This window comes from Cebidichthys violaceus, unplaced genomic scaffold, assembly GCF_023349555.1.
Source record: "Cebidichthys violaceus isolate CVI_PGR_0920_01 unplaced genomic scaffold, fCebVio1.0.p SCAF_9, whole genome shotgun sequence".
Classification (NCBI taxonomy): Eukaryota; Metazoa; Chordata; class Actinopteri; order Perciformes; family Stichaeidae; genus Cebidichthys; species Cebidichthys violaceus.
This window is the reverse complement of record NW_027176975.1, coordinates 13,596,275-13,623,435: the sequence shown is the minus strand read 5'-3', so window position 1 is coordinate 13,623,435 and position 27,161 is coordinate 13,596,275. Positions and strand designations below refer to the sequence as shown.

Genomic DNA, 27,161 nt, shown 5'->3' with positions numbered 1-27,161 from the left:
CACACTACATATTTTAACTGAGATCACACAGGAAGGAGTTTCCTCTGACCTGGAAGCAGTACCACTCCATCGGCAGAGGTGAGTTTTCTTCCATCCTTGTACCAGCTGAGCTTGGGAGGGGGGATGGCATTACTCTCACAGGACAAGCTGATTGGATGGCCCAGGACCACCTCCCGCTTCTCCACCATGTCCTCATTATCGTCATCCTCGTGTCCAAGACCCCAGGCTGCTTCTCTGTTAGTCACCCGGTGAAAGATGGGAGGAACTAGCAAGACAAGAGCATCTTTGGGTCAGTTCACTTTCTATTTAATGAGGATTTGATTTATTCTAAAACATTTTAATTATACAATAAAAAATCAACACGTTACCAAATAATTTACCTTATAAATAGTATGTGAAAAGCAGTTGACAATTCAATTTGAACGCCCAATCATGATACTGATTTGGTTATATCATACGCAGATTTTACCCAACACACCCTGAATGGTGACATGAAAGTCTCTCTTGTCCTCTCCTGCAGAGTTGGTGACCACACAGGTGTACTGCCCCTCATGAGACAGCATGGCGTTCTCTATGTGGAGTATGAAGCCACTCTCCTGAATGCCGGCATGGAAGTTTCCAGTCAGCAACTAAAGACAAAGAAAATACATCAATAAAAAATACATGCAATAAAACAATACGTAGCCCCCTGAGAAAAAAAGATGCACACATATGAGTACTGGCTGGTAGATGTTGCAACAATATTAAGCTGCACATAAAAATACATGTAGGTCAAAGAAAAAACACACAGGGCAAAGCAGTTTCATTACAGTATTTTACATCATGATATTCAAATCCCTGGATTCTTCTTCTACAGCTTTGTTATAATGAACTGGTTCACTCACAGCACAAAAACCTGGAGGGTGGAGGTGGCTTGTGCAAGAGGATGTAAATTCTGTTGAGGCTGTTGCAATTCTTACTGGTAGCCAGTAGAGGCTGATAGAGATTACAACTTTACTCTCACCTTAGAAGTACAGGTTTTAAGAGATGCAGAGCTTGTAAGGATGAAACACCAACCTGTCCGTCTTTGAACCAATTAACCTTGGGCTCTGGAAAACCTTTAGTCAGGCAGGAAAGAGTTAAACTCCCATTGATCCGTACTTTCTCTCCCTGACCACCAAACTTTAACGATGTAGAGTCGCCTTCTATCTGTGGTGGGACTGATGACAGGAGAGAAACAAAACAGGTGTTTCATTAAAAGTTCTGTCTCACCCACTTTAATGTGTTAGTGGCGTAGATGTCTCTTACCCAGAACACTCAGAGAATAATGTTTGATGGCGGTGCCGGCCGGATTCGTGGCTCTGCAGGTGTAGAGCCCAGTGCTGTCTCCCTGTGCTGAGCCCAGTCGCAGCGCCTGTCCGCCACGTGTGTATGTTGACTGGGGACTGGACACGATGGGCTGGTTGTCCTTCAACCAGGTGATGCTGGGTGTGGGTGAGCCTTCAACATCACAGGGGAGGACTGTGGGGAAACCCAGGACCACCGACACCTCCGAGGTCTCACTGGGGCCCTTGATAGTGGGGGGAGCTGGGGAGAAAGACAGACAACACGTTAATGTTTAATAGCCAGTAAGATTGTTACTGGCCCATAGCACAGGATGGATAGATCTTTGGGGAATTGGCCTGTTTTGTGCATGAGCAAGTTTGGGCAATAGTTTGGGCAATTACAGCACATGCACAGCACAGAAATCCCCAGAGCCCTGCATGAAGGCAATTCAGTATGTGCTCATAGATAAAGCAGTGTTGTGTACGTCAAATCATAGAATTGTAGAGGCGAGGTCTACACATGAATTTAGTATTATATTCAGTATTTTTCTTTCTTAAAACAACACTGCTACCACAGCACCTTTGGAAAAGAAATCAACTCAATATCCTGATGACTTTTAAAGGACTTTTTTGTCTTCCTTGTTAGATTTCTTTCTGTGGAGAAAGAAAATAAATGAGAGTACAAGCTGAATTCAGGCCAGTGTGGTTGCAAGTGTATGTGTCTTAGATAAAGTAGAGACCTTGCACTGTGAGTCTGAACTGGCGCATCTGAGTTCCTGCGTTGTTAATGGCCAGACACTGGTAAAGCCCCTGGTCCCTCAATCTTACTGACTTCACCTTCAACAGCTGGCCATTTTCCAGAAACTCAACATGGGGGTCTCCGTCTCGAGACAGAACCCTGAAGAGAGGAAGGAGTGGTGGATCAAATCAATGCTATGGGTGTGTGGTGCTGAATGTCACATTAATAAACTGTTGAGAGTGATGCTTACTCTCCGTCGCGGCTCCATTCCACTCTGGGTGCTGGTCGACCGCTTACCCGACACTGAAACTCCATCTCCTGGCCCAGAACCACAGTTAAGTCCTGCAGTCGGGATGCTCCTGAGATCACTGGCGGAGCTGTAAGTATGTGCACATACACCAGAAATACACTAGTTAGTATTCATGAAATCTGAATGAAATAATGATCACTTCAAATTCAAAATCACTGTTGTGAGGTTAAAAAAAGAGATATTAAAGGAGGGACATAATGAGGTCATCTGCATTAACTATAATGGATAGTCTTTGAAGGTGTGGGTGGAATGACAGCTTTCAGGATGTATGCTACATTAAGTCTATTATCAAAAGTCTAATTAAACAGTTCTTTGGGAGCTTTAGACCGCTTTTCCAAGCGACTTTAGAAAAGAGAAAAACATCCCTATTAACTCTGTACTTGATGGAGTAGGTATCCTTACATCGGCCTTTTCCCCCTTTTATTCTTTCATATACTAAATACCAGCGTCAGCCAGTGACAGTTGGTTTATAAGCTCACCTTGCACCACAATGTGATATTCTCTCCGGGCCTCTCCAGCTGAGTTTTGAGCTGTGCAGGCAAATCGGCCTGCATGTTCTGGCTGAACTCTGTAGATTCTCAGCAACCTGTTCCCATTCTGCAGATACACCCCAGGACTGTCCACCTGGTCGTACAAAAATCAGTTTAGTGCATCCTTCACGTCTATTTGTATTTGGAGCAATGGCCACTTGGTGGCATTGTACAGCTACATATCAACAAGGTATATTAACATGCAGCCCAAGTTTTACATTAACTGAAAGTGGCAATTCAGGGTGAAAGAACTCACTGGATGATCATCTTTAATCCAGGTGATCGTAGGGGAGGGGATTCCAAAGGCATCACAGCCCAGAGTGAGAGGCTGCTTCAAGGTGACAGTGAGGTTCAGTGGCTGCCCGTCATCTTGGATCTCTGGGGGAACTACAGAAGTACAAAAGGAAAAAAGGAAGATTTACATTTGCACTATATTTGAGTTCAGTTAAAGGTATTTTGTTAGGAGGAAAAAAACGAGGGTAACTAAATTCTCACCGTTTACTTTCAGCCTAGTCTTTCTCTCCACAGAGCCTGCCTCATTGGTCGCCACACACTTGAAGTCCCCGCTGTGGCTGGCAGACGCTGTTCTAATTACGAGAGCTCCATCCCTCGCCACAGAAAGCTCTGATTGTTCAGGCTGTATCTCCAGGCCATTCTTGAACCAGCGCAGCTTGGGATGAGGTGTACCTGCAGGTGCGGAGACAAGAAAAGGATTGTGAGGGAGTATAAACTGAGCTTTATTGATCACGTCTGACAGAAAGAAAAGTTACTTCCATCTCTCTGCTTCTCTACAGGGGAACTTAATGGGCAAGCGGCCCAGACTAGAAAAAAAGATGGCTCTACATTTATCTGCTGGACAGCAGGGGAGACATTGCCAAAATGGGTCTTTGTAGCCTGCGAGCTTAAGATTTCAAGGTCACATTAAAAAGTAAGGCACAGTATGCTGGAGAGATGTAAGATGCATGGTTTAAACACTAGCATCAAGATTTATTGCCAGACACAGAGTCTTGAGCACTAAGAATAGGAGTGGTCAAACAAGCAGTTCAAAGGCACTGGAGCGTAAACTCAGGAGCCTGAAACAGATGTGTTCTGTGGATTACTGGGTGGGAAAGAGGTGATAATAGTCAAATGGAGAAAGGCGGAATGGGGAAAAGATGGAGAATTTCATACCCAAAGCAACAGGACAAACCAGCAAGTCACAAAGAAAGATCAGTGTAGTGGAGTGATCCAAATGTCATGGCTGTGTCTATTTACAGAGGTGTTACATATACAAACACCACAGGCAAGGAAGCGAAATCAAACACTGCGCCCTTCCTCAATCCAAAAAAATACTAACCAAATGAGACGCAGCACCAGCAAAAGGTGATGTTATCGTCCATTGCCTCTCTGAACACATGTTTACAGTTAAGGAGCTCTAAGCAAATTCATTATCTCATTGCTGGGAGGAAATGCCTGCAGATGTTCTGTTTTAGATGTTAACAGATCTCATTAGTAGACTTTGAATTTACTTGCTGGGGCCGACAAAGTCGTAGATTATCTCTTCCATGTGTTTCTCAAATAATTACCTCTATCAAATGCAATGCGCTTGTTGGTGAATTAATAATATCCTTCTGGCAGAGACTACACTTTATCTCCCTCATACAGATGGATCTCAAGAGAACAACGAGGGGATCCTAGTTTCCTGCTTGCGGCTGCCTCTCTAGGATGTTAAGAGCATCAAGCATTTCTGTGTGAGCCCTCTGTGGCCAGGTACAGTCTGCCTGCCTGTTGGTATGACTTGGATGGAAGGAGGGCTAGTGTAGCTTCATCTTCCTGTTCCTGTGCTTCAAGGTGCGCCTCAGACATCTCTGTCCTTCATCTGCAAGCAGCAGCCTGTAATTAGGATTCCTCTCCCAGCAGGCCGCGATGCAGAGGAAAGCAGATGTTGCTCACTGAGGCAGCATGCAGGCTGATGTTCCAGCTGTTGCTCCACATTGGACACGGCCCTCACCTCCTCTCACCGTGCTGGTAACCATGACACAGCTACACACAAAACAATACCTGTTTGCACGGGCTGTCAGAGCATTAAGTATCTATCAGTGCACCCGCAGACATTCCCATAAACTCACTGTGTTTTGATAAAATAGGGAGCTTTCTACATCCCTCCAGGATGCTACCTTGTTTCAGCCAGACACAGAGGTTTTAAAATATTGAGACAACAGCATACCTCTGGGTGCTGCGATAAAAAATGGATGCGCCTTTTAAGATGGCAAGGATCTTAAATAAAAGTCTACATTCACAGTGAAACAATCCTTTGATGGTGCACAAATACGCATTTCTGTCCTACATTTAAAGTGGAAATTGTGTCATGAAAACAAAACCACATAGTTTTTAGGCTCTAAAAACTGAATTCACACACTGTAAATTGTGTCTCTTCTAAACTCCAGACCTTCAATTGCCATTTTCTTTTCGGTCTGTCTGAGCCTAACTCAACTGTGAATCATTTCGTACCTTTAACAGGGCAAGGGATGATGACCTTGCTGTTCGCAACTTTCTCCATTACGGCATCTCCGGGTTCTGCAAAGGATGGGGCCTCTGTGAGGACAGAAAAGCATGTCATGTGCTAGTTCACATGCAAGGGCAGTTTATAGAGGGACCCTTAAATCCAAAGTGAAATTAATTTTAAGCAGATTAATGATGGAGATTTCAGTTTCGGTAAATGAGTAAGTGAGAAGAACCTTAAGAACATCTGAGGGATGGATGTGGGTGTTAGATTTGAGACATTTGTACTCTCTGGCCAATCAAGTGACAAAGATAATTAATAAAGCTAATTACAACAAAACGGGATGATACAGCTTTAAAGGCTCCAAGTGGAATAGAAAACATATCTATAACTTGAGCATATACTAGCTCTGCCATGGTTAGTAGAAACACATGTACTTGGCATTTCAGGGTTTTGATATCCGGAAAGCATCAAAGGCAGACTGAAGATCATTAGGAGCCTGGTTTGGGGTGGAACCAGGGGCCTATACATCTATCATTTGCTTAGAAGTGGATGTCTATGTATAAAGTAAATAGTAATGAACCAAGAACAGACCATAAGTGATGGCACAAGTTGATAGAGACTTAGAGGACTGCTTTAGGGGTGAGTATACTCAGTCAGAAGTGCTTGTCAGATGGTTGAATAGCTTTGGACAACCTTTTCCCAGACACCTAATCGAAGCCGGATTAGATGGGTGGGGCTTTGTGAACGCGACAATGTATTCACACCTACTCCACAATGTGAATGGCCAGCTGTGCTGTGAGAATGGAGCCAGGGTCTGAATTTATATCTCTAGCTGTCTTCTTTTCATTCTACTACTGCAACAAAATCTGTCACTTTTTATGTGAATAGCCAAGTGCAACACTATGAATGTCTTCATGCATAATTCACAATATGCTGTTTATACTGCAGAGTTGTGTTAATTATTCTCAAAATGAACAAAACGGGTTTTAAGAGCTGAACCGGAGATATTCACCAAGAATTTCCAGCTTGATCTCCAAGGTCTCCTGTCCAGCGCTGTTCCTGGCCACGCACTGGTAAGTGCCCTGGTCAGCCAGGCTGACCTGCTGGATCCTGAGGGGCGTAGTGTTCTTGACCCCAACAGGAAGTCCATTGTGAAACCAACTGACCTCAGGGCTTGGCTGTCCTTGGACCACACATGGCAGAATCACTCTTTGGCCAATCAGGGCTTTCAGGAGGGACGGTGCTGGCTGAATTCTGGGCTTAGCTAGGACAAAAACAAACATTCTAAATGCATGTCTCATCACATCTCTTAAACACCTCTATCTATTTACATATCTCAAATGTTTTGTTAGAGGTGACGTGTTCTAATTGGAATCTATCAACTTGACAGCATTTTGAAAACGTAAGTTTGAAAGTTTCTAAGAACTTTCTAATGAAGCTGCATAGTTACCTTGAATGTGTAAATTGTAGCTGAGGGACACGTTGCCTGCTGGGTTTTCTGCAGTGCAGGTGTATAGTTTACTATCAATCAGACGCACATCAGTGATCCTCAGAGAGCCTGAAGGCAGGACAGTGAACCTGGGGAGTGGTTAGGGGTCAAGGGCAAAGGGATGGAGAAAACGCAACACTTTATGAGTCACTGAAGATCTACAGCCACTGTGTTTTGTGTCCCATTTACATTGTGGAGAATGAATACATCTATATGAGCAGATACATATGTATACAGGCTGGCCAGTGTTTATAGTATTGGTAAGCCTTGATAGTCTGTGAGGATATCAAGTTTCATGTTGCAGTTTTGCTTCTGTTATATATATATATATATATATATATGTATTTTTAGTTGAAGATGAGTACAGTTCAGTTCCTGTAAACAGATTCAGACAGTGAATTCCCAGTACAGCGACAGCCAGAAGCACATTGATAAAGTGTTTCATTAGTATGTAGATTCATTAGATAATATATTCACATTTTGAGCAATTTGTGAAAAGAATGGAGCATAACGCTACATTATCCATTGTATTGTGTTTTCTTTACTTTAAATGTAATATTAAGTTAAGTTCAAAATACAAAACAAAGCATGAGAAATAGTGACAGCAATACAGGCTTGAAATACATTTGGAGGCTGTTGATGGCGTCTTTGCATTTGTGTTGTTTGTCTGAAAGAAAAATGGATCTAGTGATGGATTTAAGTTCTGAACAAGAAAGCACTTTGTGGAGTCTGGACCTCAGCCAGGGCCTCTTACTCTCCCTTGTGAGTTGTTATCACACTTACCATTGTCCAGGGTAATTACAGTGTGAAAGGGTAACCAAAGTTTGAATTGGTGATGTCACCATAGAAAAGGCCATAGGCTCAAAAGAAATCAATGCATTTCTTCCTGTTGGGGACATAAATGTGCACAGCAGCTATTGTGTGTTGTTCACCAAGGGGTCAGAAAATACATATGATTTGAAAATCAAAAGGCTGTCCTGATGGTGGAGTCATCTTGGAAGGTTACGCAGATCTCCGTTATCTTGAGAACATCCATACGGAAAGTAAAATGTGTGCCAAACCATCCATTCCAGTTATAGATGTTTGTCACAGACAAACAAGTAGACAGATGGAGATGAACACATGTACTGCCACCCACTCCAAAAACATGATTTGTAGCAAAAACAAGAGCAGCATGTAGGTTAAAAGTACTTAGATGTAGGTCAGCAACTTTAAAGAAGCGTGTGGCAACCTGAATTGCACCAGAAGCTATCCAGCTGTATAAATGCTTAATATGCACAAATGTAAACAAACTTCTGTGATTTATCCTAGATAAGTGTGTCTGCTAAGCAACTGCATTTTAACAATAACATGTTTGTGTAAGTGGAAATGAGCTTGAAGCACAAAGAGCTCTCTATTTCAGCTGCACATATGGTGTAACGTCGCTCCCCCACCTCCTCAAACAGCCTTAGGAGAGGCAGCAACATCTAACATTGGAACCAAATGTGGTCAATCTGCGCTGCTCAGACTGCAGCGCGGCAATGCAAGAGTGAATGCTGACACAAGCTCAAGCACACAAGACATGAACCACCCCTCTCGCCCATCCATCACACCCCACATTGGTGTCAAGTCATCTGTGTACACAGTCTGACACAAAGACTAACTGGGACAAATTGGCCTCATCAGGATTACGTGTAGAGTGAATAAACCCAGAGGGTTGAATAGCTTTGTGTCTTGACCTACCCCCCCTCTGTCTTTTTGCTAGTGCAAGCCTATTACATAGCTATGGCAGAAATCGTACTGCCCACTGATTTCAGTTATTTCAACGACAAGCACCCCTGGTCATTTCCTCTGACCCCACAGAGTGTAGCCGGAGGGAATAAATCTTCCTCCTTCACAGAGTGCTTGTTTCTGCAGGTCCTGCATATGCAAAGCCAGGGCTTATGTGGGGGCTGTTCACAGAGATGTGTTATTCTCATCAGACAGGACTAGTAAAGAGTCAGCATGTTGTTTTACTGCTGAAGCACCCCAGGGAATCCGAACATCAGGCAGACAGGGCTTGTATCTCTTCCTCTGTCAGTTCGTTTTCCTCCCCTCTTCCTGGCATCCCCCCACTCCACTCCACCCCCACCCCTTTCCTTCTTCCTGGCCCCACACAAGTCATACTGCATCTGAGTCACCGCAGCTTTCAGCCCACTCCGTCATTCTTCTATCTACCCCAAAACCATTCTGTCTGGTGTCTGGCCCAGAGAGTCTGTCTGTCATCTGTCCCCAGTCTGTCTGCACCCAGAGTGACCACACATGAAAGCCGGGAATCAGCGAACCATGTTAGACCAGATGTTCCTCCTCAGTTTATCCAACCAGTGAAGCCCGCACACATCTCTCTGTGGCAGACTGTTGCTGTCTCTGCCTAGCTGCCCTTCAAAAGTCATCACTAAATTAACTTTAAACATTAGCAGCAGCTTTGAATGGCAGCCAGCTTCAGTCAGTGACCCTTGTAAAAACTGAGTCAGATGTTAGCTAAGTCAGAGGTATGGCATGGTGAGAACTTTTGTTACATGATGTTTAACTAGTTTTACTTTCCAGAATGAGGTTAGACTTCCTCTTACCCAGCTGTGACAGGGGGGATTTGATGTCCATTTCTTCTCCATGTGACAAGTGGAGAAGGACTGCCTTGGACTTCACATGGGAGAACAACCTCTGTGCCCACCTCTGCAGCCATCTTCACTGTGTTGTCATGGCCACTCACACCCACTATCTTAGGCATGGCTGGAAAACAGGGGAAGAAGTTGTAAGAATACCATGTATAAACCTGCTTTGTATCCCTAAACAGGAAGATTTATCATACAGTCAAACGTCATACAGTCTGTGGAGACAGATGTCAGCCTCTGCTAAACCAAACACTGCTATGTTTGGGTGACTGTGGTGTAACATTTTTTTGCCTTACTGTTGACACTGAGCTGGATCTCTCTGCTAGCATAGCCCACAGGACTGGTGGCAGTGCAGATGTAAATGCCTGCATCCTCATTGGTAGGGTGGGGGATGTGGAGGTATCCATCAGGGTCGGACAAAAGAGAGGAGCGGTCCCTGGGCAGAGGCTGCCTCCCCTGGAGGAACAGCAGGCATAAGACCAGAGAGAATATACTGTAGTTAAAAGCTCTCAACAGAACAGCACAGGGACACTAAGCTTGGTTTAAGGTTTACGGCCCAACCTTTGATGTCTAATGTAATTACAGAGCACGCCTTTAACTCACTCTCTATCCCCAATGCACAGATACAAGAGAGCAGCCTGCTGCACATGCACTTGCTTTGAACATAAAATTGCTTTTACAGATTCACTTTTATCTGACAAGAAAAGAATATTTACTCCACTCTCGAGTACTCCTCTGAAAATATTTGGGAGGAAGAAAGGAAGAAAAAACTGTCTCAGTTCAACAATATGTATATTGACTTCACTCAGGGAAGCTGACTGTAATAGTGTGGGGTGTTTATTCTGGAGTGATTTTTTTATTTCTTCATGGGAAGTCACTGCTTTTAAAGATTGCGGTGGCAACATCCATCTATTTGTCTATAGTTGATAATTTGGTGGAAATGTCATTAATGTGCCTTTAATGATCATATTGTTGTCAATCAATCTGAGTATAGGCTTCATTAATTTTGCATTCTGGGTGGGTCAAGCATGTTGACTTTGCAGCGATTCTGTCTGGAAGCATATCATCTTTGAAAATTTCTCCTTGTGATATGATTCTCGAAGTATATTCTTTTTATGTGTTTTATGTGTAAGTTAGATTTTTAAAGTAACCAACCAAAACTTTAGGCCTCCCTCCAAAACTCCCCAATAACACACAAATGCGCACTGCTACTATTGCTGTCCACGAGAGCGCCATCATCACTAACCACATTCAACTACCTCAATGAGTACACAGACAGAGTGCACACGGGCAGGTACGTAGGTAGGCCATCAAATCATTTAATACAAGCGGAATGAAATGATTGGACGGGTTTATTACAGGCCTGCTACAGCTACAGATACCAGATTTTTTCTTTTTTGACATGATTTAAGTTTAAGTAGTAAATCATAAGAGAATTATTAGATGAAGATGGTTGCTATTACCATCACTGTGATTATGCTAGTGCTGATTACATTAAAAGCTGGTTTGGCTCAAGACTTCCAGTAGAAAACTTTAGATCTCATCACCATTGCAGGACTGCATGCTGATATTTTGTTTGATTGTAACATGCTTGATATAGCTACCACTTCAACAAGTATTTAAGGCGAATTAATGCCAAGTGTGATCCTCACTAGATAATGTAGTGGGAATAAGAACTACCCAGTTAGTCATGCGTGCATGGGTTAATGGGATGCAGCCAAAGCAATCACCAAGAAAAGTACATTTTGACAACGAGTGTGACATCCTACCTTGGACCAGACAACTTTTGGCTTGGGAACTCCGCTGGCTTCGCATGATAGTGTGATGGCTACGCCCTCATTGGCTATGTAGTGATATGGACCAGCGTTGATCTCAGGAGGCACTGTGGAAGAAGTAGGTCACAAAACACAGCTGTTTGACTGGTCGTGAAGAAGTGTGCCCACAGAATTATCACTAGTCTTAGCCAGCCAGCAGTGTTAGCGCTCAAGGTATTTCTTCATTACAAACTGATGATGAACCGTAATCTGGCCTGTCATTACGCACCTATGAACAAAATGACCCTTTCATCAAAGCATGCAATAAATGAACCCTCTCACTATGATGACAGCAGGTGGTTAAGTTAGAGACATAATGTTGTTTTCCATGCTGAGTCAGCACATAGTTGACCTGACTGTCCAAACCGTAATCTTTTGTCCAAACCTGCCAGTGTCTCTAGCATTGAGAAACTGAATTCAGGAATTAGAACTCAAAGGAATAGTTACTTATTTGCTTTCTTCCTGACAGTTAGATGAGAAGATTTATACCACTCTCCACTCTGACATATCCTTTAACATGTGCTCTTACCGTGAACTTCTAGGCTGACTGTGATGTTCATGGAGCCTGCTACATTCACTGCAGTGCAGACATATGTCCCAGCATCCCGTGGGACTACTCTTTCAATGTACAAACTGCCATCACTCCTCAGGAACATCCTTCCATTCAGCTGAACCTGTGTCGGAGAAAAGCAACAGCTGTTACACAGGAACATGGAGATTATCTGTGAGACATACTGAATGCATTTGAAAGTTAAATACTAGTCAGTCTTACAGGTTTTCCATTTTGGGACCAGTGTCTTTCTGGTAGAGGTATTCCATCCAACAGCATGCAAGGAATACTGAGGGACTGACCGATGCCAGTGGTGATGATTGGGGCACCTTGGGCCAGGAGAGGGGGCTCTGCAGGAAAAGGAAGTGTCAGAACATAAATACTAAACAAGAGCAGGAAAATGTATGTATTTTAAGGCCACAGTCTGTTTGGAGTTGCTGCTATTGTTTCTAAAATGTATGGTAGTGCAGAAAGAAAAGAGAGCTTAGACAAGCCTACCCAGTCCAGTGACACCAACTCTGACCTCCGTTTTAATGGTTCCGAACTGGTTCTTGGCCTCGCAGATGTACAGCCCTTCATCATCTAGCCAGACACCTGTAGTCAAACACAGTAAACCAACACTGAGCAAACTCAAATCAACTTCTTTAGAAACACAGCACAATCTTTACATCGGAGATAAACCAGCTCTACTCTTGCAATAAGTCCATGTTGATAGCAGTTAATAATAGTAAGACTATGCTGTAATTAAGTTAAAAATAGAAAATAACGGGATTAATGGGTTTGCCTCAGCTGCCAGCCTGCTGACACACATGTCCCACTCTGTAAATTCCCTCGAGATCACATGTTGGAACATCAACATATGATTTACTTTGTGTTTGGATCAGGCCTATGTTTAAATAGCTGATGAAAAAACATTAAGCATTAAAGCAAAAAGTGAGGAGCAGAAGGGCGAGGGATTGGTGGAGTTTGTGTGTGACACAACATGGATAGAGACATTTTCTAAAATAATGCCAGGTTAAAAAAAAGTAAACTGCAACAGATTGAGGTAATTAGGTCAGACGGCAGCCAGAAATGGAAACAGTGACAGAAGCAGCACATGCTAATATATGTCTGGTCTTCTCCAATATAAAATTACACACACTATAAACATTTACTCTCAGGAGCACAAAGGATCATCAGTGGCCAAGATTAGTCATATTGCAGTCTGAAAGGCCTCCAGAGTTCACAACTTAAAATATTTCTTTGCCCTGATGGGAATACAATCCCATAATGAAGGAGAAATACTTGAACAAAATGACACTTTGTCTTGCTGAATTATTTTCTTTTAGGTAAGTCTTTCACCGACCAGAAGAAGTGCTTTTAGCAGGATAGATACGTAATGTTTTGAGATATATACTGACTATATACTGTACTGTTACCGATGGCAATGGCATTCTGTTGCCCCCCTCTCTTAAGAAAAGCTGAATTTAATATGAAAGGCTGCACCTCTTCTATATATAATCGCTCAGAAAATTTGCCGATTTTGCAGACCAAAGCTCTGTGCTGTGATAGTATTTCATGGATAACTCACTCTGGATTAGAAGATGTCCGCTCTCCAGCTGCATTGTTCTACTGTGGCTGTCTGTCCTTGTAAGAATCTGTCTGCCGTCCTGTCTGCGCCAGGTCACCATTGGTTGCGGGAAACCTCGGGCAGTGCAAGGGAGGGTGATATTCCCCCCTACGTTAGCTGTAACGTCAACCGGTGCCTCTGAGAACAATGGGCCCGCTGTGAAGGGGAGAGTGAATTTTCCTTTTTGTAAATTTTGAGAGAAAAATAAGCTTTATATGGAACACCAAGGTGTGGTCTCACCTCCAACCTCCAGACTGACGGTGCCAGCGGAGGTTCCAGCAGAGCTGCTGGCCACACAGCTGTACTGACCAGCGTCGACCTCCTGCACCCCTTTAATGTGCAGGGTCCCGCGGTGTTCATCCTGCTCAACGAAAGGAGCAGAGCCCACCTCAAGCTCACCTGGAAACACACATAAAACAAGCCCATTGGTCTCTTAGTAGATATTTCCTCATTTGCTTGTATGTACACATTGTTTCTAACCTTAACTTACCTTTGAACCAGTGGACAAGAGGAGGGGGAATGCCTGTGGCTTGGCACTCCAGAGTCACATCACCACCAACAGACACAAGTACAACCTGCTGTGCCACTGTTATTCTAGGCATCTCTGGGGGACAGAAAAGAAAGCTTACAATGCAGTTTGATTGTGAATAAAATTTCTAAACAGCAAAGTAGTGTTGGCTTAAATCAATAAAGGCTGCAGAATAGACCTGAGGTAAATATAAAAAACTAAGCTAATTTCACACACATTCTGTCTCAACAGAACAGGGATAGATGTTCTATGGAACAGGCAGACAGCCGAGCTGAAAGGATGAGATGATCTATCTCACAAGGCTCTCGCTGCCTTGACAGATCAATGTTGTTAAAAATGACATTCAGAGACAAACGTGTGTGTAAGACCAGCACGCCCCAGGAAGAGGCTGCCACAGTCTATCAGTATTGAGGTTTCTGTCAACCACTAGCTGACATGCCATGACTGAAACTTTAGGCCTACAACTGTCAGCACTCACAAAACAAGAAGAGAAATATTCTGTTGTGTGAGTCGGAGCAGCATGTGGCCAAACTCACACTGGATATCGTTCACACATTGATTGAAAACGAATGCTTCTGAAGAATAGTCAACAACACAGGCAAAAAAATATTCTTAAAATGAATGCTACCAGAAATGATTCTTCAGGACGTACATATATTAAAAAAAAAAAAAAAACTCCAAATGGTAAAAAGGATCATTCCAACAACAGCATGTCTTCACAATGGCACCCTTAACATCTGTTGCAATATCTACCTGCAAAAGTGAGTGACACAGACTGAGAGGTAGAACCAGCGTCATTGGTTGCCAAACACGTGTAGTCCCCAGCATCCTCTGGGAGGGCCCCTCTAATGACCAGAACTCCATGTTGGTCTTGACTCAACCTGTATCATGCAATCCACAAAATGAATGTTTGTTGACCCTTCACGATTATATTTGCAGATGTAAAAACGTCAATTCCTCTCTAACCCTTTCTGCTATTCTTGGGTATCATGAGAGAAATATTTCTTTGAATATGTATTTTACACAGGCATATTAAGTACTTGTGGTTTGGAAAAAAGATTTTACATCAGTGGATGTAAATCTCCGAAGTGATTCAAACAAGATGTGGCAATTACGTATGTAGTTAAAGTGGAATGTAATGACTCTCTGAGTCCTCTGTGCCAGAGGTGTTGAGTGGCCTGAGAGTTCCCTTACCTCTGCCGATTAGTAAGGAACATGTTTCCGTGGCTCCAGAAGAGCTGGGGAGGAGGGGAGCCGGATGCTGAGCAGACGAGGCGGATCTCGTCCCCTCGGGAGAAAGCCTGGCCCTGAGGGTGAACTACCACAGAAGGAGCCTCTACAATTGGAGTCAAACAGAGGCAAAATGCTGTCGATGACTCAGGGCCTTGTCAGCGCTGCATGATGTAATTTACAACTTCTCCATTACATGTTTAACAACAACAGACTTCTAATAATGTGGGCTACAATGAAATTACCAGCACTTACTATGTCTGACATCATTGGTACAGACCTTTTACATTTAATTGGCTATTTTTTAAATCCATTACAAATATCTGTAAGTGTGCCCACAGTAGAAGCCACACTTTTCAACAAGCATTAGTTCTGGCTAATGATGAACATTTTTTGACGAGGAAGTGGCTCATTCCGACAGCAAGGAGGTTAAGCCAATAATGGAAAACAGATGATGGGGGCCAGAGAGGAGCTATGAGGCCCTCGGAGTGGTAAGTGTTTAAGCAGATGACCTGCAGGGTATCGTGCCGTACCTGGGACGAGAAGCCATACGGTGATTCTACTGTCTCCGTGGGCATTGGTGGCCACACAGTGGTACTCCCCAGCATCCTCAGTCTGCACCCCGCTGATCTGCAGGGACGCGTCGGACAGCAACTTCACCCTCCCCGCGCGGGCACGGATGGTACGACCTGCTCTGTACCAGGTCAAGTTGTGGCGCATGGAGCCTTCCACCTGGCAGGAGAGCACAGCCACATCTCCCACAGAGGAAGTTGCATTCACTGCAGGCTTCAAGACCGGAGAAGGCTCTGTTTTAGTATGGAAACACAACCAAAACATCAAACTGGTGTTATCAGCGGTGAACTAACAGTCCAGAAATAGTTTACTCTTAAATACAAACATTTGCACTGGCATGCTTTGTATCAAGCTTTGTGTCAGTGTTTTAGACATGGATCTAAGACAAAGAATGGCTGGAACTTATTTCAAAGCCTTGCTGTGACTGTGATGCATGCAGGCAAGACGACTCAGGAGGTGTGTGTGCTTGCATTGTTGTACGTGTGTGACATACCTCTAACAGTCAACTGTGTTAAGGCACGTCCCTGTCCTGCGCTGTTCTGCACTATGCACTCATACAGGCCTTCATCCTCAGCTGATGCATGGGCAATCTCCCATGATGCCGTGGCAGAACCCCTGATACAAAGACACGGTTGGTTCGTTGACTGGAGTACGACAATAGCAACAAGATCCCATTTTACGTCACATTCAATTAGCATCACTGGTACGCACACACACACACACACACACACACACACACAAAACAGTTTTCACCACAAGTCAGCTTCACTTCATGAATGTAATTCAAAGCAGAGCGTCAACACAGAGAAAGAATAGGCGCTTTGTTACATTTTTTTAAGATGACACAATCGAATACGTAATGTTTACAAAATTGACTGTATACATGTTTCCTGACAGATGAGCCCATAAAACTCAACAAGCAGCACTAATGCTTTACAGGCATGCTCACTGGTTAGAGTAGTGAGTGACCTAATTAGCCTTTTTACAGCAGGTAATGGGCGAATTAAGCTGAAGCATCTGAAGGAATCTGAATCCGGAAGACGTGCCAAATGTTGGAGAGTACTGAGCTAACAGAGGAAAGACTCACTGAAAGAACTTCTCCTCTCCCAGTGTAATCCCACTTCTGGTGAATCTTAGCCTGTAGGGAATGTCACTCTCCACTGAGCAGCCAATCACAGCGGGCTGCATGTAGAAGCCCTTCACCACATCAGGCATGCTTACAGCTGGGGGATCTACACAAGAGAGAAAACAAAGAATAAAGGTCACCAGAAAGATTGATGAGGTGCTGAGAGACACTGCACTACTGAGTGACTTTGGCGAGATGTGTCTGCAGTGAGGGGGATGTCTTGCCTGGAACGATGTTGGTGTAGGAGACACTGGACAGCCTCTGGAAGCGGTAGCCCTCCTCGTCTTTGCCCGTCACCTTGATGAAGAAGCTCTGTGAGGGGGTGCGGAACTCCGGGAGACTCCACAGTCCTTGTTGGCCGAGGTCAGAGGGCACAGGCACGGGGATCGTGCGTAGGGAGCGACTTGAGCCTGACATGAGCTCAACATGGCTTAGCTGACCAGGAGGCTTCAGGCCTGTACATTTCAGCAAAACATGGGCTGGAAGTCCTGAGAGAAAAAGACAGATCGTGTCGTTAAGTCATCGTCTGCTCATGTTCTCAGTCAAATAAGAATAAAGAAGCTAACAAAAACATATCCGGCACCTTTTATTGGCCTTCCTCTGGTGTGGTTGAACTCTGAAACGGGTATACTGGAAAAGCCGGCCCGGAAGTCTAGATTGCTGACTCCTGTGACCCTCAGAGTATGGCGCCCACTGCAGCTCACCTATATAAAGAAAGTACAGTATTAAATTAGGCCATTGTCATGAAATAGTCAAAGAAACATATTCATGGATATTTCAGCAGAGCTGTACCTTCAGTTTCCAAGCCCCAGGTCTGGGAAACTTCAGGTTGACGACACGAGCAGAGTTGGGGATGTTCAACAGCTCTTTCAGGCCCTGCTCCTCACCAACTACACGACCTAGAACACAAGAACAGGAGCTTTTCAACGTAACATTGTCTTACCTTGTTTGGGTGCACTGAACAGATTGTTAATCAATATAGCAAGAAAGAAAACAGTAATAATAAGTTGTCTACCGAAAGGATCTCTGAGTTCGATTTGTGGTGCTGGTCCACTGAGTGACACGGTGACCTCTCGAAGGCTGGGGTCGAAGGGCACTTCCCACTTGTTCTCCTGGGCACTGTCATGGTTGGAGGACAGCAGGTGGACTTTCATGGCTTGAACCGTCTCCTCTACCCACTTTAAAACCTGACAGCAGGAAAAAACAGAGCGACGTGTTACGCTGGAGGAGACACTTTCATTGCTGGGTGAGGCTGGGATCCATCAAATGCAAACTGTCGGGGATCGCCTCTCAACTTAAAGACAGGACGAGGACAGGAAGGACGCACTTGTGCCTCCCCCCCACCAACCCCTTCCCTGCTCGAGCAGCAGGCTGCTCTTTGTCTTCGGACTGTTCTTTCATCGCAAAAGTATTCCTCTGAGGGATTTTGCCTAAACAAAGGAAAAGTGAAACAGCTCAACTGTCAAACTGATAACATACAGTTTTCTGCACTCTCAAGCATGTATTCCCAGAGGACTGTCTCTCACTGTGGAAGTCTGTCAGGCAGCAATCCCCCTCCTACAACACAGCTTTCATGAATCACGAGGCTTGTTCCTCAGAATAGAAAGCAGTGGTGCCTTTGTTTTAGAAATACACTTCAACTGTGTATTCCACAGCATAAACCTGACTAATGTGTTGGATCATTTATGGACAGAAACGGCTGGCTGTTTCACAGCTCTTCTGTTGAATCGAATAAAACTTAAGAAGCCAGATGAGGCCAGACAACAACACATTAGGATTACAGGAGATTCACCTCATAAATGAGTCATTCCAAAACTCAGAGCAAAGATTACCCAAACTCTGAAATAATAGTGGACAGTTTGATTATATCTAATGGCAAAAACAATCATGACTTAGACTATAATGTCCCTCAGAGGCTCTACAGAGAAATATCAGACAATATAGAATTTCAGTTTTGACAGGTGCTTGACCTTCTTGGTATAATCGTTGGTTTCAGTACGAATACAGTTTTTCTTTTGTTTTCTCTAAAATGAAAACAGAAGCAGAAAAGCCCACCGGTATTTTGAGTCTCATTTCAGAGGCCGCACTTGACCAAAAGTCTTCCATCTTCTAAATGCTTAACAAGCAACTGCTGTCTAATATTTGTTTTGACTTCATATGGAGAGGCATTATGGCTGAGCTGCGTTTGTAATGAAACAAACTGGAAACATTTCTTTAGCGGGCCCTTGGAGACGGAGCCAATGGCAACACATTTTAAGACATTTACAAAAATGAGCAAAAACTGAAACAAGGAAAGACTTAATTATCAGCCCTCCACTTCATGTCTATCAGGTCGACTGGGTGCTGACAGCAGCTGGTTCCTCTCGCCATTTTACAACTGGAAACAGCTGTAATGCCTGCCACATGTGCAGACATCACAAGCAGAGCAGTAAACTGTGAAGAAGTGACCTACATCTGCCTCAGGATAGAGTCCATTTCTTATGCAAGAGAGCAGAGAGGAGTAGGCATTACTCAGACCACAGATAAAAGGAAGTGGAGTGCAGAGAGGGGACGCCTTGCTGTCCGGGCCATGGTAGGTCTGGAGGAGCACGCTGAGTTCTGCAGCCACTCCTTGTATCAACCACTGAGAATGCAGAGGATCTTAAGTCCTGTGAAACCTCATCCGGCATGTCTCAGTTGAACAGACTTACAGGGCTGTTACAGGAAGGACCCCCTCTGCTATTCATAGAAGCATGACAGATGGGCCAGAGAAGAAGGGTTAGCTAAGGCTGGAGTGATGCTGTATTCCCCTCACTCGTCCAGGTGCTTTACCTGCTAAAGAAAAACGTGGCCGTGCAGTAGTTCAAGCACAGCAGCTTGATTGCAGACCTCCCAGTTGTGAGGGGTCAGTTTAGTCTTTACTCAGGCTTAAACACCACAACTGCTGACATTTGCAGGAAGATGTATCTCTACAAATCAAGGCTATTAGTGTGAATCAGGCCCAGATGGACCCCCTGCTATCTTCTCAGTAGGAGTTTTGACACACCTGCCAAGGCTTTGCCCATCAAAAGTGGACCTTTATTTTAGAGGAGGCAACTACACCAAAAATGGTGCCTTTGTTTAGCGCACTCAGGAAAACAACTGAGGATAAATGTTACCTGGACTTTTGGATTTTATGTCTGACAACCATTAGCAGCCCCTAAACTTACTACTGCATCCCCGTAATGAGAAAACCATAAGGGCCATGTTGTAAATGACTCTTCAAGGCACTTGGGTTGAGTGTATGTGCAACTTGCCAGGTAGAAACACACAACCACTGGCCATATCCTATGTTATAAACCACATCTACATTACATGCATATTTAAAACCCTGTTTATCCGTGAGAAAACATCACAGGAGCCATTATCTGGAAGCTTAAACATCTCATCATCGAAACATCATCTAAGGATGGCATCATTACCATAAAGAACACATATCATGCATGGTCCAAGTTTGACTGCACATTAACAAGGCTTTGTCTACGCTCATTAGCAGATACTCTAGTTGATCATAATCGGTCAAATTTAACAGAGCATAAATAGTGCGATATGTAGAACTGACAATGAGTTGTTGTTTAAGGACTTGGAGCCAACTCACTAGGCAGCTGTGTTGGAAAGAGGGAAGCCGTGACAGATCGTATCCTGGGATTAGAGACTCAAATAAGCAGTCTGTTCTCTCTCCACTCTGCCCCCAGAGACCACAAAAAGATTTTGTATATTTTCATTTGGCCGCACTTTATTAAACTGCTATTAAAAGGGAATATTTTGGTTAGATTTGTAGTACTTCTGAGGTTTTTGAGGATTAAAGGATTTGCATTAATTTGGTAAAAGCATGCCACCCAAGAGCTATAATCACACAGGTTGAGAAAACCCACTGCATACAGTAATTCAATGTGGATCCAAGATCAATGTATTCATAAGTGTGCACATGTTTACATGTAACAGTATACTAAGAACATGCCAAAGGCTGCTTTAGCACAAAGTCATCTGGGGTGGAGGTGTAAGGGCACAAGTGAGTTTGGTCTCCTATTCCCTTAATACAGCAACACAAATATCACATTCAAACACTCCTTATAACCAATCTGACCCGAGCGCCCCCACCGGCGGGGGCAACGCATGCATCCAAAAATGAATCCACTCATAACGTGCACTCATCAGTAACGAATATAATGATGCCGCATATCTGCTCAAACTGCAGCTCCTGCGCTACAAAGTCATTTCAGCTGTTTGTACAAACTCCAAACACAACATATGACAAAGCTACGTATAATACCAAGTAACACAATCAATATAGCGCCCCCTAGGCAGACCCACTCACCACATTTATGCCAATAACGTTTTGAAAAATGAATTCAATGCTAACACCCGTTAGCTCCGGAGATCGCTAGCGACCAGACGGTCGCAGCCATTTTTTTCACATTCCGCTACGACACAGCCTCGCAGTTTTACTTACAAAACAAAGCCATCATCATAATCCGCATAATCGATCACATCATAAACCAGCTCCTTACTTTGAGATGTTCTGCAGCAAAAAAATAAATAAATTAATGTGTGGATTCAAAGCTGGCGCTGCCGTCGTGTGCCTCGTGTGCCTGCTAGCGGAAGGGGGAGGGTTATACGTCTCAGCAAATCGGATTTGAGAAATTTGACACTCTGGTAGTTTTTATTTTCTGATTGGCTAAAGGATTCTGTCAATCAAAGTCACGTTGGGTTGTTTCAACAGAGCAGGCTGTGACGCGTCTATGGAATGTTCATTGGGTCAAATCGGCCCTTCACACAGGCTGAAAGGCCCTGGAAGAAAAAAAAACTGGAATTCAGACGAGAAAATCCCATGGATAACAAACATTAACAGTCTCAGAGAGGATCCAGGCTCTCAAAATGATGCCAAACTGCTGCATATGGATAGATTGAACACTATTAGTGATAAAAGAAGTGAAATCTATAATTATATAGTATATAAAATTACAATGAAACAGCTGGAACAAGATTACATTTTGTTTGACCTCTCCGTACTAGATCAAGATGTACTAGATAACGCTTCACTTTATCAAAGTAAAAATTTGTTTAGAGACCCTCAACATATAGTTCTATGATCTGGGAGAGCTTGAAAGCTTGTATCTACATAATTTCTGATAAAGAAATATCCTGAAATTGCTTTTTTTTCCAGTTGAAAATTTGAATTTTCAATTTGTGCTGTGTGCCGTCTTAATTTACTCTTAACCAGTAACAGATATACTGATATTTACACATATCAACACATCTCACAAGTGTTAGGGTTATTTTAATACTAAAAGTATTAAAATAGCCCTTACAGTTGCAACGCTACACTCATTATCGTATGGGTATGCTGTTTTCGAGCTGAGGGCCTAAAAATCGGTCTAGGGTCCAAAAGGTTTTAAACAGCTGGCAGTATTATGGAGTGATAATGAACCGAGCTGCCCCACACACCGGCATTGTATAGCTACATGCATGCATGATTTAACAGGAAACAGACCCCCCCCCCCCCCCCCACACACACACACACACACACACACACACACACACACTTAAACACATCTGAGTTCAGAGGGTCAGTGGGCCACCAGTGAGCAGAGCTGTTGGCTCCAGCTCAACGCTGCTGCCCAGCCATCTCCTGTGTTGACATGCAGGATACCAGTGTCTCTTCCAGAGGAAACTCTGGCTTCTTTTACATCTGCCGGGGGAAGTGAGCCCTGCTGTCTTTGGCTTCTTAGACAGGGCTTCTGTTACATGCTGCTTCCAACATAAAACAGTCACTCAACCGTATCAGATGAACAGGAAGTTTAATATCTGCTTTGTAATCATTTGATTACACCAAATGAAATTGCTATTATTACATCAGTGGGTCAAATAGTGGGTTGTTTCTCTTCTGCTTCTGCAGTCCTTCATTATTAGGAGATATAAGCTTTATTCATATAAACTGTATTCTACTTTATATTAGTAGGATCAGTAGGATTTATTTGATACTAATACACTTATTATGTATATACAGATTTAATGAGGGTTTGGTGAAGGTAACAGCCATAGCACAGCCATAGCACTGCCATGTACCCCGTCATGCTCTTACCTCGTTGACCTGCTGCTTGTCCAGGTGAAAGATTTGTCCAGAGGAAGTGGCAGCGATCTCCTCATATGCCCTGTAGCCAGGCTGAGATCGGTCTCCACAGTCCCCAGTCAACACAAATACCACCTGGGAACGGAGGGGAGGGGTGGGGGGCAGGATGAGTTAAGAGGATTACTACAGTTCAGTGTTTGTTTTCTATGATCTCGCTTTTCAGTTGACTCCAAAGTGACGCTAATGCTCATTGTCATGCCTCATGTAGGCTGAGACTAAAGTAACTTTGAAGAGACTTTCCTCTCCTTAGCTTAGCGTCAGGGAGCTTCATTGGAATGTAGATCTATCCCAGCATGACATTGTATTCCTTTTGTTACAGCGTGTGATAAATGCAAAGATACTTAAAACTCTGTGGGCCAGCACTTGTTTTTAAACCTTCAGATTTAACCCTTTTCCTGCTAACATCTCCTAAACAACATTTAGATCATTATGGGAGAGTTAAACAACACTAATGAAATGTTTGAATACATGTTTTTTGTACTGTAGCTGTGGCAAAGGAAGAACCTCCCTCATATGTGGGATAAATGACTGCCAACATTATATACATCTCTACAACCCTGATTCATGAGACGCTCACAGCCCGGTCCACTTTCTGGGACTGCACCTGTGATTGCCGGAGCTGCACCAACTGCAGAACATCTCTCTTTAGGCGGTAGTCTTTGGCTCTGGCGTCAGTGAACACGTAGATGAAGGATCCAGGCAGGGAAACCTCCAAGGCTTTCTTTATGGCTCCTATGCTCATCTCGGGGCAGTCACCCCCACCCTGGGTGATAGAATCACACATGATGAAATACTTCTGGATGAAATAAACTCTAAATATCTTATTTTAAACTGCATTCATACTGATTTTATACTCAAACAATTATGTCATACCTCAGCCTTACTTGGTCTGATGTGACCAGTGGCGTTTGGTGACTAATGTTACCAAACTTAAGATACATATTGCTGTGCAACTGATAATTCTGAGCCGGTTTGCTGACTTTATGACTCTCCTCTTCACTACGTTATGCCGTTATTACATTATTGTCCCTTGTGGCCACAGTTGCTGCTGTTTGGTAGAAGTTACATGGCACAGACTTGCTTTAAGCAATGGCAGTTCACACAGCTGTAGATTGGATTAGTGGGGAACAATACAATGGTCCCATGTCCAATATAATAATCATGTCATGTGTTCTGGTTCCCACCTGGACAAACAGCTCTTGCAGATCCTGCTGGAACTTCTTTGGATCGGTGGTGATGGACACAGGGCCGATATCTGCGAGAATAGAAATGTATATCGTAAAAGAGAGTCCAACGACATTGAATCTGGTCTGCTTAAGAAAGATGTTTTGGTTGCAATACAATACCGTATGCCAGAAAATATTCATCCCAACAGAGTAAGGGCTTAGGTCTAACTCTTCTGAATGTTTTTTCAAACAAATCAACTATATGAGAACAAAGGATGCAGTTGTTCTGTCTCTGTGAACAGAGACAAAGCATCTACAGCATCAAAAGCCCAAATAAGCCACAGTCTACTTTATCAGAACCAGAGTGATGCCATGTAGCTTTCGTGCGAGACATGAATATCAATCACACACAGCACAAGAGTGGCTAAATTGGTACACTGACAAAATTACAATGTTCAGGTTTTCTTTCACACAAATCACTACAATCTGGCCAAAGTTCGGATAACAATTTTCTGCAGCTGTAGTCAGCATCTTTAGTGTTCTTCAAGCAGCAGCAGACTCCAGTATGATGGATAAGAACCTGCCAGGGCCTGACACTTACTTGGATGCCTTCTGGGGCCAAATTTTGGAACAGTAAACATTAACCAATACATAGAGGATGCACTGATTTAGCTATAGAACACTGATGTCTATAAACACAAACCTTTCATTTTAGTGATTACAGACAAGAGCCTTATCAGGTAGGGTGGAGCATCATGATTTCTGTGTGTGACTGCTCTTGTTATTCCGACTGCCAAATACTATTCTGAGGTATATTTGTGAGACTAATGATACTGAGCTTGCAGACAATGCGTCAAGTTGATGACATTTCTAACTCATTCATCTATTTTCCAATAGTGGAGGCTTGCCCCCCCCCCCCCCCCCCCCCCCCCGGACTGGCTAAACTGGGGGGCTACGAGGGTTTTCCGGACCCTTGGATGGAATTGAGGGAGGGGTGGGGTGAGTGGGGTAATTACACACAAGCAGACAGCATATGCTTCTCATCAGTGCTCAAACACCCTCCCCCATTAGAGCACTCTTATTTTCAAGCTGCAGCTTTCTCATATGAGGGTAGATGCCGGGGGTGAAGAGCCTTACCTGTCCCACAGACTCCTCATTCTAAAAGCTCACATATATTCCTGCTTAATGTCTTTGACTTCAATGTGCTGCTCTGTGTCCAAGTGGACTTCTTCTGTAACAGCTAAGAACATGTGTAATAGATCCTGAGAAGTGTTTCAGTTTGCTGTGATATTTTCAAGTAAATCTATATAAATGATAGCTATAAAAGAATCAGGGGCAATGTACCCTACATGCTGTGATTGTTTATAATGCAAAAAGAAGGCTACAGGCTGCAGTGTTGCCTGGATCTGGCAAGACACTCTGACCATTCTTGGCTGATTTGTTAAAAGCAAAAATCTTAATTACATGCATTAATTCGCAAACTGAAATTAAGAATCAAGATTTAACACTGACAGCAATAGGTGCCTATTGTGCGGCTGATTATTTTGAGAACAAAGTGTGTTTGGTCAAAAAGTACCTGGGTCATGGAAGGGGACCAGGACAAAGTTTTTGATGGGTCTGGTCCTTCGGTTGAGGGTCTTCTCCAGGATCCGCGAGGCGCCGTCTATCACCTGTTTTAGATCGTCGTACATGGAGCCGGTAACATCGAACACAAAGGCCAGGGTCGAGGCGCTGTCACCGGATCCATCATCCTCCTCACCCCGGGGGACTGCCAAGAGCCTGTGCGCGCCTATACAAAGCGCCAAGACTAGGCACTTTATTAAGACACCGGTCATTTTTTATAGACTTACTGCATTTGTCTGCCGGAATAAGGCGAATCACATAAAAAAAAATTAAAAAAAAGTTTAGTAAACTTTTTAAAAGTTTAGACTTCAAAGCTATTCAAAGTCTGGGACTGCTTCCAATCGGTAGAAAAGATATGTATAACAATACGGCTCAGCTGAAACACATAAAAATCCAGAGTAAAATACATCCACAGGAGTACATCCGTGCGTAAAGTTTGGAGGAGCGTGTGGACTGGCTCTGTGTTGGAGAGCCCCTGGAGAGAGCTGGTGCTCTGACGCTTCAAACGGGGGCGGAGATGGGTATTAAAAGGCTCCCGACACTCAACCTGATTTTTTTGTGAGACCGCGTGCTTGTGTGAGTCTACCTCGACCCCACGGTGACTTCCAGACTTTAACCCTATCCAGCGCTCCCCCTTCAATTTAATTTTCTCCGTAATCGATGTGGGCCCCTTGAGACGTGGTTTTTAATAGCTTTGCGCACATTACCAGCGAAGTCTGGAGCCTGTATTTTTGTCACGCCGAGAACATTGTCTCAGTAACAGCCTCGTTTTTATAAATAGCCATCGTTTATATTCAGCTGACACAATCTAATTTTATACATAGCCCACCCTGAGAAATCTCCACATGGCATATGAATGGGTGGAATAGCCTGACGTGTCACACTTTTTACGGTATTGCTAACCTGGATTATTCATTAGTATTCACTCGATGTCTAGCTATGGTATATGAAATCAGACCTCACAGAGGAATCCAGCCTAGATTGTATTAATGTAAATAATTCAGTGTCTTCTTCCAAAGTTTAAGTGGCAGGGGCCCAGAGTATTTGAGACTATAAGATGGCTGTTAACTTCAAAACTTCTCCATTTGCTGCAATAAGTAAACTGATATTATAGATATCACTTCTATCAAATACAAAGTGAATCAAATATTTACCCAAAGGCCAGAGCAGTCTCGGGTCAAAGCTCTGGACCCTCCTTCACTTGAATCTGTCCTTGAGTAGAAAACAGAAAGCAGGTCTGAGCAGGCCCAGTGAGCAGACAGACCCAGAGGCACTGAGCTTTATTAACCCACCAATCAATGCC

General features: G+C 43.6%; 1 protein-coding gene across 1 annotated transcript in view; it reads right to left on the bottom strand.

Annotated features, from left to right (window-relative positions):
• The window catches only part of hmcn2 (hemicentin 2), a 45,377-nt gene extending 19,307 nt beyond the window's left edge, over positions 1 to 26,070 (bottom strand). The window contains exons 1-34 of the mRNA XM_068703216.1: positions 25,812 to 26,070; positions 24,254 to 24,324; positions 23,674 to 23,832; positions 23,022 to 23,144; positions 17,934 to 18,105; positions 17,711 to 17,817; positions 17,502 to 17,622; positions 17,143 to 17,406; positions 16,880 to 17,024; positions 16,286 to 16,407; positions 15,753 to 16,025; positions 15,184 to 15,325; positions 14,743 to 14,870; positions 13,951 to 14,064; positions 13,701 to 13,859; positions 13,422 to 13,616; positions 12,350 to 12,445; positions 12,074 to 12,201; positions 11,831 to 11,975; positions 11,257 to 11,369; positions 9,784 to 9,943; positions 9,446 to 9,605; positions 6,819 to 6,946; positions 6,381 to 6,632; positions 5,374 to 5,457; positions 3,379 to 3,570; positions 3,140 to 3,270; positions 2,833 to 2,977; positions 2,294 to 2,420; positions 2,045 to 2,202; positions 1,288 to 1,566; positions 1,057 to 1,199; positions 479 to 629; positions 50 to 265 (exon numbers count right to left, since the gene is read on the bottom strand). Coding sequence (XP_068559317.1) covers positions 50 to 265; positions 479 to 629; positions 1,057 to 1,199; positions 1,288 to 1,566; positions 2,045 to 2,202; positions 2,294 to 2,420; positions 2,833 to 2,977; positions 3,140 to 3,270; positions 3,379 to 3,570; positions 5,374 to 5,457; positions 6,381 to 6,632; positions 6,819 to 6,946; positions 9,446 to 9,605; positions 9,784 to 9,943; positions 11,257 to 11,369; positions 11,831 to 11,975; positions 12,074 to 12,201; positions 12,350 to 12,445; positions 13,422 to 13,616; positions 13,701 to 13,859; positions 13,951 to 14,064; positions 14,743 to 14,870; positions 15,184 to 15,325; positions 15,753 to 16,025; positions 16,286 to 16,407; positions 16,880 to 17,024; positions 17,143 to 17,406; positions 17,502 to 17,622; positions 17,711 to 17,817; positions 17,934 to 18,105; positions 23,022 to 23,144; positions 23,674 to 23,832; positions 24,254 to 24,324; positions 25,812 to 26,070 — 5,362 coding nt within the window. The remainder of the gene's footprint in view (positions 1 to 49; positions 266 to 478; positions 630 to 1,056; positions 1,200 to 1,287; positions 1,567 to 2,044; positions 2,203 to 2,293; positions 2,421 to 2,832; positions 2,978 to 3,139; positions 3,271 to 3,378; positions 3,571 to 5,373; positions 5,458 to 6,380; positions 6,633 to 6,818; positions 6,947 to 9,445; positions 9,606 to 9,783; positions 9,944 to 11,256; positions 11,370 to 11,830; positions 11,976 to 12,073; positions 12,202 to 12,349; positions 12,446 to 13,421; positions 13,617 to 13,700; positions 13,860 to 13,950; positions 14,065 to 14,742; positions 14,871 to 15,183; positions 15,326 to 15,752; positions 16,026 to 16,285; positions 16,408 to 16,879; positions 17,025 to 17,142; positions 17,407 to 17,501; positions 17,623 to 17,710; positions 17,818 to 17,933; positions 18,106 to 23,021; positions 23,145 to 23,673; positions 23,833 to 24,253; positions 24,325 to 25,811) is intronic.
• Between the last annotated feature and the right edge of the window lie 1,091 nt (positions 26,071 to 27,161).